We start from the raw sequence: 12,178 nt of genomic DNA, 5'->3' as shown, positions 1-12,178 counted from the left end.
GTCAATCACTGCACCGGTGGATACTGTACTTCAGAATCACAGATTCTACGTCGTGAAAGTATGACCAATATAAGAATTTTCACTGGAAAATATCATCTGAACCAGTAAGTAACATTTCTGCGACTTTTGTGTGTAACTTAGGCCTAATGCTTTTTTCCAACTGAGGAAAAAGCATTAGGCCTACAATAAATCGCGCTGCCAATGATGATTAAATCTAATGATCGCTTAGCTTGGATCACGTCAAACCTTGCAAATTTTTATTACTGTTATACTTTGTTCTCAAATCGTTAATGTTAACAACATCATTGCGTGACTATGTGTATTTAGTGTGTATTAGCGTTACCTGTAGATTTCAATTTCACTCCACAGTCTAGGGCTGGACAATAATTCAATATCAATATATATCGCGATATAATTTTTTTCGATAACGGTGATATGATTTTTAAACACATTTCCGGTATTTCGATATATACATTACAACATTTCTCACTTACTTGAGGCGCAGCCGTTAGAAAGAGCAGAACGCGATTGGCTATTTGAGTGATGACGTACACCACAGACACTCTGCCATCAGCGTATCTATTGGTTAATATGGTTTGTTTAAAATAGCAACGTGGAAAACAGACAGACAGAGTTCAGATAATGTATGTTTCAGTCGATGGATGCACAAAACGTTACAACAACGATAATCAGAAAGCGTGGACAAAACAGTAACTCTTTGTAAACTGTTAACAGCGAGTGCCGTATGCTCTAATGTCCAGTCATTTACGCCGTCATCACCCGGGTGTTGATAGCGCGCGAGCGCAGGTGAGACCTGAACAGCACACGATGCTATCTGTTTAAACTAAACTCATTAAAAGCTTTGCTGATTTAAACCTTCAAGAACAAGACGCGAAAGAGAACTCGCACGCGCTGTGAGAAGATTTGTGTGCGCTCATGCGACGCGCGCACACGCTTATTTCAGTCAGCGCGCAAATACTGACTTCTCTTTCACGTCTTGCGCTTCGGCGGACAAATTCATACAAAAATTACGTCAACATGCCCGTCTTGGCGAGTATCCTAGCAAACATAGTCGGTTATGTCTTAAGTGAACGTATAACAGTCGAGAAAGACATGCATGTGTAACAGTATATGTAGCTACTGGATCGTGCATGTCTTAAAAGGGAAAAAAAATATTCCTGCTGCCTGTTTTTAATGTTAAATCAAACAACAAATAACAAAGAAATCACTCATTGCTCTTGACTGAATAGTTTTTGTAACTTCAATAATGATTAATATTATTTATTTTATACAGTAAAGATAATATGCAGTGTTATTTTATATTTGATTACTTTATCCATTCTGTACCTGAAAACTGCTGTTAGATACCTGAAAAGCACTGTTTATTTTATTTGAATATTTGCTTTATTGTACTTATTTGTGATGTACTTATTTGCTTGTAGTTTGATCGTTTGTTCTTATTTTCTTTATTTTTATTTGACAGTAGTCAAATAAACAGTAGTTTTTAGGGTCACGGTTTCGGTACGTGCTAATAGCACATACCGAACTGTACCAAAACCGTGACCCTAAAACCGTGATACGAACCGAACCATGAGCAATTTGAACCATTGCACCCCTAGTGTCATCAACACTCAACAATGTTCCTGCCCCAGCAATGTGTTTTTGTTGTTTCTCACTGTTTTTTTTTTCTGTTTACTTTTCATAATCTTTATCTGGCTGAAGCACTTTTGTTTTAATCTATATTAAGGATAATAAAATCAGCCTACGTTATAGTTTAATGTTAAAGATATTAATATTACAAAAGTGAGTGAGTCTTATGTTTATTTTTTATGTTTGTATGAAGGCTAAATACAAATAAAAGCTGAACATAAATTTATTTGTACTGTTTTTATTTCTTAAATATTATATAGTTTTATAGGAAGAGATTTCATAGATTTGGCAAATTCATTTTTCAGACGTTGTGGCCGTTCTTGGCAGTTTTTCTGAGGCTATTATATATTTCATATCGATATCGGAATTATATCGTATCGACCGAAATTAAGAATTATATCGTGATATAAATTTTGGCCATATCGTCCAGCCCTACCACAGTCCAAAGTCTTTTGCTTTTTGACTACAAGTGAATCTCCAGTTGTCACTGATGATTGTCATTTGGATCTTTCTGGATTACAATCCACCATCAAAATGATAAGTTTAATTATTTCAGCTGCTGTGAGAACAGGCTATAAATGATCCGCTACAAGCAGCATCCTCACGTGATAAAACTGACTAGCCTGGACGGGACTCCTTCCTTTCTGTTTACGGACATGATGTAATGACGCACAGACAAACTGCTGCGTGCTTGAATTTCCCGCAGAAATCCACCATGTCGCTCTTATAAAACATTATTACAAGCTTACCATTGTGAATTGAGATAAGATAATGAGATAGTTTTGAACACTGGCTGGTTATGTACTTGCTCAAATTGATTTTGGATAATTTTTAACCAAAAAAGTTACGGACTGCAGCTTTAAAGTGGCAAAGCAAATCAAGGCAGATGCACATGGACTTGAGAATAATATCCCTCTACGGCATTCCCTATGCGATGGATGATATATGCGGCTTTAAAGAAGCTTCCACCTTGAGTTTTGTTTCTATGGCAACTCTATTCTGTCCTTAGATAAAAGACCCATTATGATGTTTAGCAGAGGACAAAATAAGTGTTTTTTTTTTCTGAGGTTTGTCTTGTTAAAGGCTTGACAGTTTCACAGGGCCCTGCAGGTAGTGTCTTGACTTGGCCTGTTCACAACTGACCATAGACTCTAATGTGATATCGGTACATTGACTGTCTCCTGTGTGCCACTCGTTGAAAGATCACCAATTTGTCCCCACATACTGTGAACTGAAAATACTCCGCTTCATCCTACTTCCTACATACCTCTGAGGGTTGACAATTTTTTGACGTTACTCTCATGTATACAGGTCGACAAGATTCAATTTCCTTGTACATATATATACAAGAATCAATTTTAGGCCCTGAAATACTGTTTTCCATTGTAGCCGGATCTGTGGAGACCAACAAGTGTAGATGAAATTGCTTAAAGAAACATTTTCACTCTGCCTGCACTTTTCGAAGCCTGACATGCGCATATGTGGAGATCATTGCGTGTTTATTTATATATGTTTGAAGACTTTGTCTAAAGCTCAAATAATTGGCAGTCTACAAAAACCTTTTTACTTAAAAGCTGGTATATATTGTTTTGCCTCATGTAGGATTAATTTATTGAATTAATAAAGTAAGGCGCTAAATGAAGCCAGACAGAGTAATAATAATAAAGCATTGATTTTTTGGCACAGAGCTACTGTCTGGAACTCATTTTACATTGTATATAGTGATGATGTTTGTGCTGTGCTAGGCTGTTTTTAACTTTTTTGTACAGTGTACATAGTCATTTATCATTTGTTGTTTTAAAGACATTTTGATAACACTTTTCTAATCTTTTTTTATCCTATTGTTTGCATTATGTTTTCACCTGAGCTGAGTTTGGTCATTAACTGAATACTTTTACTGTTAGAGATTACTTAAAATATTACTTCTAAACACCTTTAGAGCTTATCTCACAAGAGAGTTTGTATTGGTCAGAAATGGGTTAAAAATATTATGGAGCAGTTTGGATTCTGTTCATTTCAAGTGTCTATTTCTGTGTTTAGTTATCAACCATATGATAAATCTTAATAATAATATAAATCTTAATAATAATATTAATATGTTATCTTGCCTTAGGGGCCATTTTTGATGAGTCTGCCAAAAAGGATGATGAGGTGTTCCGCATGGCGGTGGCAGATCTCAACCTCAACAACGAGATCCTGGAGACAGAGAAGATCACTGTGTCCGTGGAGTTTGTAGATGGAAACAACCCTTTCCAGGCAGTGCAGGAAGGTAAGTCATTTGATTATTTAAATCTGTTTTGAGAACATACTTGTGCACCTTTCTGGACTCATCCCCTTTAATGTGAGCCTCTATGGAATTGCAATGAAAAGCAATTCCAAAAAATGCTGATAATTCAATATGTGCATCCTTAATTCAATCTAAATGATAATTAGAATAGAACAAGATAAAGTGAGTGGCTGGAAAGATAGACAGACAGATAGGTGGATACATTGGCAGGTGGATAGATAGATAGATAGATAGATAGATAGATAGATAGATAGATAGATAGATAGATAGATAGATAGATAGATAGATAGATAGATAGATAGATAGATAGATAGATAGATAGATCGCTCGCTCGCTCGCTCGCTCGCTCGCTCGCTCGACCAGTGAGAAAGTAGGCAGATAAACTACTGTGCAATGGTCTTAGGCACATCAGTATTTTCACCCCCCAAAAATGTTTTTTTTGCTGCAGTGTACAGTAGGAAATATCAGTTTACATTTCCAAACATTCATTTTGCCATTAATTGTAATAGTCCCAGTGAGATTTTTGTATGCACAACAGTCTGACATCGAGTCTGTCTGTGATTACATGAAGAAACTGATGAAACTGAGACAAACTAAATCCAGAAGAACTGTGGCCATGTCTCTATGACGCTTGAAGAAACCCATTTGCAAAGCTACAGTACGGTGAGAAGTTTTAGGCACTTGTGTAAAAATGCTGTAAAGTGAGGATGCTTTCAAAAATACTGTCATAAATAGATTTTATTTATCAATTAACTTCTATTAACCAAATCAAATCAATATTTGATGTGACCACCCTTTGCTTTTAAAACAGTTTTTGTACAGGTACACTTGCGCAACGTTTTTCAGGTAACTTTTGCAGGTTTCTTAAAATGTCTTGGAGATACGGCCACAGTTCTTCTGGATTTAGTTTGTCTCAGTTTCATCTGTTTCTTCATGTAATCACAGACGGATTTAATGATGGTGAGATCAGATCTCCGTGTGGAACACTGGCTGTTGACAGACTCCCTGTGCATACAAAAATCTCACTGGGAAATTCTGTGAGATTTTTTGGGGGTGAAAATACTGACATGCCTAAGACTTTTGCACAGTACTGTAGGTTAGATAGATCAGTGGGTGAGTAGATATTGTAGACATGTACTGTAGTTTAGATAGATTGGTGGGTCTGTGGGTAGATAGGTTGTTTGGTGGGTATAGATAGGTTAGATAAATCGGTGGATGGGTTGATAGGTTAGATAGATCAATGGGTGAGTAGGTAGATATCTACTGTAGGTTAGATAGAACAATGTTTCGGTGGGTCGATAGATAGGTTAGATAGATCACTTGGTGGGTAGATAGATAAATGGGTGGGCAGATAGATATGTACTGTAGGTTAGATAGGTGGGTGCGTAAATAGATAGATCACTGGGTTGGTAGATACTGTAGGTTAAATGAATTGGTGTATAGATTGTAGTGTAACTGTAACATACAAAAATACCAAAAAAACTGGAGGACGCTAAATGTTGTAAACAGAGCAAATGTAAAGCAGTTTGTTGAAACAAACAGTTGTAGGCAGAGGAGTCAAAACAAGTCAATGTTTCAGGCACACAGCGGAAGAATCATAGAGTCTTATAGCAGTAGGCAGGAATGACCTTCTGTGGCACCCTCTCTTACACCGTGGACGGATCACTCTGTTGTTGAATGCACTCTTCATTTCAGCAAACATGCCTTGGAGAGGGTTGGAGACATTGTTCATGATGTTTATTAAGTCAGACACCATTCTGCTTTGAGCCACTACCTTCTGAGAGTCAAATAATGTTTGCATAAGACAAAAGACATGAATTGCCTGCATTTGTTTACTTGGTGTTAAAAATATATGTATTATGATATAAATAGTTTGGGTGACCCTATGAAGCCTTTATTTGTAGTCTGATCCTCAGTTCATGAATTTTACTTAAAATTCCTTGACTTAAAGGGTAAGTGTGGCTAAATTAGGTGCCTCTTTTAATCATTAGAATAAAGTCTTGCCTCAGTCCTCCACTTAATATGCTTACTCGGCTTGATGTTATGCAATTGTCTGGATCCAACACTTTCATAGCATTCAGAGGTCAGCATTATCTCAGCCCCTAATATTTGATTTAAGATCAGTGGAATGATCTAATAATACCATGATGCTGTGGTTTCCTCAAATTAGTGCTGTTAGTTCCTGGAGCAGGGCCATTTTCTGTTATCCTGCGAGAAAAGAGGACAGGTACAAGGCTCTTGGAATGTTGCCATTAATGCATCAGCAAGTTCACTGTGTTCTATACAATTGCAAAGATCAGTTAACTAGCACTTAATCTAACTTTGGCATCTTCCGCTGTTTCTTGCTCTCTCCTAATAGAAAGTTTTATATGCTTGTTCTTATTTGTTTCAAGGTATTTTGATATATCCTGTTTCACTATATTTAACAATGGCACAATATTGGATTTATCTGCTAAATTGTTTCAAACAGACCAGGAACTAAACTCAGACAATGTGTGATACGTTACACATTCACTAAATGTGATTATATTGGTATGTTGTTTATTTGCATGCACTGTCTCCGTTGTTTTTGGCACAAGATTCCCTGAAGGATAGAATAATAGTGCAAAAGGCAAAACAAAAAAAGATTTCTCATGCTAATTGTGTTAAACAATTCTCCATCTTACAGGCCGCTTCTAGTGCCAGGTTGTGTAGGATCTAAATAGGATCATTAAAAAGTGCTTGACTACAACATGCATGAATATAAGTCCATTATTTGACCATCATTTTGATGAATTACTGCTGCCATGATCAACAGAAAATGTGCACAAACGCCTCTCTTTTCAATAAAAGTCTGTTTACCGCTGGCTTAGCATGGGCGGTAATAGCACAACAATAATTGCACTAAGCAAATAGCACCGAATGAGAAGAATGACAATGGCATTATAAATAGAGGCTAGTTAAGTTGGACTGCAGATGGTTAGATAAAATAGATAAAATGCCATGTTACTGTTTAGAGGAATTTTATGTAGTGTGAGTGATTGATGTTATATACCACATTTTGTCAGCTTTATTCTGGATTAAAGGTTTTTTTTTTTTAAGTATCTCACATTTAAAGGGTTAGTTAACCCAAAAATAAAAAAATTCTGTCATTAATTACTCACCCTCATGTCGTTCCACACCTGTAAGACCTTCGTTCATCTTCGGAACACAAATTAAGATATTTTTTATAAAATCTGATGGCTCAGTGAGGTCTGCATTGCCAGTAAGATAACTAACACTTTCAGATTCCAAGAAAGCTACTAAAGACGTATTTAAAGTAAAAAAAAAAAATTTTCACCAAGTCTCTGCTCAGGATTTTTTGGGCGGAGCTAAAACGGGGGTCTAATGACACACATCGTACCCCGAGCATAGCCCCTCCCCTAACACTATATAACTGTTGATGACGCACCGAGCGTGGCGCCGCCTCTACAGCGGTTCACTCGCTCAATCTGGAGTGTCATTACAGTTATATACAGCCCTTTGCACATTTAGCTAGTAATGCCTTCGTCACGCAAATGCATATTACATGGTTGTTATAATATACAATATGCTCGGTCTCCTTATTTAAATTTCCTAAAACAATGATATGAAGGATTCTAAAGTGATCGTTTTACACCGGATAATTTTACAAACTTTCATCAGACAGCTGGGATTCACAGATAATCCGCTGTTTTTGGTGAATGTGACTGAACAGACCTCAGCCCCCCCTCCCACCTCTGCCTTCTTACCGCCCCGACTATAACCGATGATATATGGGGCCGGACAGAGTTTCTCCCGTCCCGGCAGTACGTGCCCAATGAGTGTAAGTTGTCGTGTGTGCTTATGTTATAATCTCGTGAGTGGGTGTGGTTTCAGCGCCGACAGCGGACACGCCCCCAGCGTTTGAGAGCAGAGAGCGCTGCCTATTTTTTCGAGATTTTGATAACTTATTTCATTTACTTGCAGATTTTTTTAATCATTCAAATTTGGCTGGGTTGTTAATAACAAATTTTTCTGTGGTGTGACAAACTCAGAACACATACTTTAAAATGACTTTACAGGGACTTTAAAACAGTTCATGTGACTACAGTGGTTCAACCTTAATGTTATGAAGTGACGAGAATATTTTTTGTGTGCCAAAAAAACTAAATAATGACTTTATTCAACAATATCTAGTGATGGGCAATTTCATAACACTGCTTCATGAAGCTTCGAAGCTTTATGAATCTTTTGTTTTGAATCAGTGGCTCGGAGCGTGTATCAAAGTGCCAAAGTCATGTCCCTTGGTGGTAAACCATTGAAATTTTGAAACACCTATGGCATAACAAAGCCTCGTTTACTGAAATCACGTGACTTTGGCAGTTTGATAAACAAAGGCTTCATGAAGCAGTGTTTTGAAATAGTTTTGAAATAAAGTCGTTATTTAGGTTTTTTGGTGCACAAAAAGCATTCTCGTCACTTCATAACATTAAGGTTGAACCACTGTAGTCACATGAACTGATTTAAATACGTCTTTAGTAGCTTTCTGGGCATCTGAAAATGTTAATGATCTTGCTGGCAATGGAGGCCTCACTGAGCCATCAGATTTTATAAAAAATATCTTAATTTGTGTTCCGAAGATGAACGAAGGTCTTATGGGTGTGGAACGACATGAGGGTGAGTAATTAATGACAGAATTTTCATTTTTTGGGTGAACTAACCCTTTAATGATACGTGGCTTTCATATGAACGCATACAAAAATAAAACATAAAAAACAACTCAAAACAACATAAAATTACATGCCTGCTTGACTTCTGCTCATTAGTTAACATCCCCTGTTAACTCTGTTAAGATATGTTAATGTAAACATGGCTGACATTTTTCTGACTCTCATTCCTCTCAATTATTTTTCTGTGATAGCAAGCTGGTTGGCAAGCATCTCAGCTTTTTGTTCTCCTTCGCATCTGAGTGTAGATGAATTCAGTGGCGCCGCCATCCTTTTAGCCACATGGAGTCTTGGAGGTGAAGGGCAGAGTGGGACTTGTTGTAGTTATCTAATGGAGAGGCATGCATTAGCTAACTACACGCTCTGCTTTTGATGGGTCTTCTCGCTAACATAAAGCGCTCCTCTGCTCTGTTTGTATGCTTTGCTATCCTTTGTTTTGCTTGTTTGAAGATTCTCAGTGAGGGAGTCTAATTACAGGTGCACATGTGTTATGGTTCAGCATGAGCGCAGACGATTCTGCTTCTTATGGATGTATGATTCTGGACCTCGTTATGTATACCTCATTTGTTTAAACATCTGTTTATATCCTCAAACTCAGCTGCCTGCTATGTGATTAGATGAAATGCATCCAGAAAAGCTTGTCTCTCATGTACAATCTGTTCTAGCTTGGAACTTTTTTACAGATAAAAACTAACTTTTGTCGTAGAATAAGCCCAAGATTTGACAGATTTAATAGACTCTCTAATGTGTAGATCAAGCTCATATTGCATCTGTTTCCTATAGCTCTTTTTTATTAAATGTAAATTAGGCAGAATTCCAGGAATTCACATTCATGGAGATCAGCATTTACACATGCTGCAACATGCACATTACAGTTGAAGAAGTTTGGAGTTATTGGTGAGAGTTATATCAAAAATCAGTTACATCAAGTCAGAAATTTCTGTCTTCTAATCCCCTGTATCTTAACTGCTTGCAAACTTCTCTGTTTGCGTTTGTATGTATATGTGTATGTGTGCACATAGAGTGCTATGTTTATCTAGTTTCCTGTTTGCAGCAGGTTTCTTAACTAACAGCGGCTTGTCTGATCTGGCAAATAAGACTGACAGATTCTCTTTGAACTCACATCAGTAATTACAGTATGCTCTTACATAGATGTATCTTGTTTTGTCCTTTTCTTGAAGCATCATCAGGCTCACCAGGGAGTGTGTCTGTATGAAAGGTCATAAGCACTGAAGGATGAATGTTGAATCCACAGGCCCTTCACATACATTTAGATTTAGAAAATAAAAGCCATGTGCCCAATGCAGTATTGATTTATTTTTATATATTTATTTTGAATTCCAATCACCATAAACCACTGCTAATATGCATTGTGAACACCAGAAGAACACACACAAACCAGGGCTGTAACCACCAGTGTTGGTGGTAAGGCATTTCAAGTAACTTGAATTACTGTACGTAATCCGATTACTTTTTCAAGTAACTAGTAAAGTAATGCATTCATTTTTCAATTTACAATAAAATACCTGTTACTTTTTCATATAGGTAAAGCTTGTTACTTTTTTTTTCACATTTATTGACTGACAGCTTTCCTGTCCCCATGTTGAGAGCAATAGAGTAAGTAATAATTAAACATTAAGGGGCGGTTTCCCGGACAGAGATTTAGCCTAGTCCTAGAATAAAATGGCCCTTTAAACCAGATTAACAGAAATCTGCTTTCTCTGTCATGGTTTAAAATAGTCCTAGACTTAGTCTAGTCCAGAGTTTAATAAGCTGATTTCCTGGAGGAATATTAGACCTACTCCAGGACTAAATTGAGAATTAAATTCAGGGATGTCCAGATCCGATCACGTGATCGGAAATCGGGCCTGATCACGTTGTTTCAGACTCTATCGGAATCGGACGTTACCTACCGATCAGGACTCGGATATATAAGTATATATATTCTCATTATTTTTTGACGGTGGCACAGAGTTAGACCCTTTTGACTCCACACAGAAACAGCAACGCGTGCGGCATGACATCACTTTGTTGCAGAGACGCTATTGGTTAAATGCCGGCAAAGTAGAACACGGAAGCAGCTTGAAGCAGAAAGCGCGAGTATGTCTGCGGTCTGGAGGTATTATAAAGTTGATGAAAACAACATTGCCATAACAAACTGTGAGATATGTAAACTTTGGATTGCAAGAGGTGGAAGGGAAAAGGCTACATTTAACACAATAAACCTGATACGGCACCTCAAAAACAAACACCCGACACAATACAGCGTGTTTACCCAGGCAACCCAGCAGAAGAAAAATCAGCTCACGCTGCAGGAGAGTGTAAAGAGGAGAGAAAAAAATGCCCCGTGACAGCGCGGGTATTTTAGACTTTTTTTTATATTTACTGTGTAGCCTATATATATATATATATATATATATAGATATATATATATATATATATATAGATATATATATATATGTATGTATTAGGGATGCTCATATTAACCGTTTAACCGTTAACCGAAAGTAAAAATTGTAACCGATTAATACTATCAGTTAAAGGTTTTTTTTTTTTTTTTTTTTTTTTTTTTGCCGTTTGCTGCATGGTTAAAGAAATGCTATATATACCTCTCTCTCTCTCTCTCTCTCTCTCTATAGAGAGAGAGAGAGAATATGTCTGGCACGTGTGAAACGCCCCGCGAGTTATAGGTATATTATATATATATATATAATATACCTATAACTCGCGGGGCGTTTCACACGTGCCAGACATATTTCGCTAAGCAACAAGCAAAATGAAGCGAGCGAAAAGAAGTACTGACCATTTCGATAGAAAGGGTCAAGCGTGCCGTTGGCACGGGGGACAGGGGGGTCAGGACCCCCGCAGTTTTGAAAAGACAGAAATTGACCCCCGCACTTTTGATAAGGGCTGCTTCAATCAGTCACAATATATCATCTTTTAGCTTAGGATATTTTCTTTCAAATGAGACCATTTTCAGGTTTCTGTGAGCTTTCGTTCATAAATAATCAACTGTTTTGTCGCAGATGTGAAGAAGTGGAAATGCGCCCTCGAACAGAGAAAAACACGATCTCCAAGCAATCGATCACAGTGTGCTAACGTTTTAGGACAGGTCGATGGTATATAAATCGTGGCCGAACGTTAGCGTTTGTCAATCAAGCAAAACCGTCCATTCAGAAACCGAGAAATTTGACACTTTAAGGTAAGAGGCTCTCAGATTGACGCGCGAGCTGGCTTGACTGAAGTTTTCGTGAGGATTTGTAGTTTATGGACTGTTTTGAGTTAAAAGCATTGATGGCATCTATGAAAGAGATATCTAAAAGCGAAACGAAAATTATTGCCTCGACCGGCGACACAGTGGGGAGGACGCACGAGAGGAGACCTGCGCGTTTAATTGGAATGTGTATAGCTACTGTAATACTGCATTTACAAAGCTTATCAGTGGCATGCACTTTGATCACAAAAGTGAAAGTGCCTTTTGCGGTCGCATCGCGGTGCCCCCGCGTACCCATTTCTCTCGATGTGAACCGTGAGC

At 37.6% G+C, this 12,178-nt stretch overlaps 1 protein-coding gene across 1 annotated transcript in view; it reads left to right on the top strand.

The window, feature by feature from the left end:
- The window catches only part of grid2 (glutamate receptor, ionotropic, delta 2), a 495,660-nt gene that overhangs the window by 55,507 nt on the left and 427,975 nt on the right, over positions 1-12,178 (top strand). The window contains exon 2 of the mRNA XM_067393754.1: positions 3,764-3,919. Coding sequence (XP_067249855.1) covers positions 3,764-3,919 — 156 coding nt within the window. The remainder of the gene's footprint in view (positions 1-3,763; positions 3,920-12,178) is intronic.

This window comes from Chanodichthys erythropterus, chromosome 9 (assembly GCF_024489055.1).
Source record: "Chanodichthys erythropterus isolate Z2021 chromosome 9, ASM2448905v1, whole genome shotgun sequence".
Taxonomy (NCBI): Eukaryota; Metazoa; Chordata; class Actinopteri; order Cypriniformes; family Xenocyprididae; genus Chanodichthys; species Chanodichthys erythropterus.
This window is presented reverse-complemented; position numbering and strand designations above follow the sequence as displayed.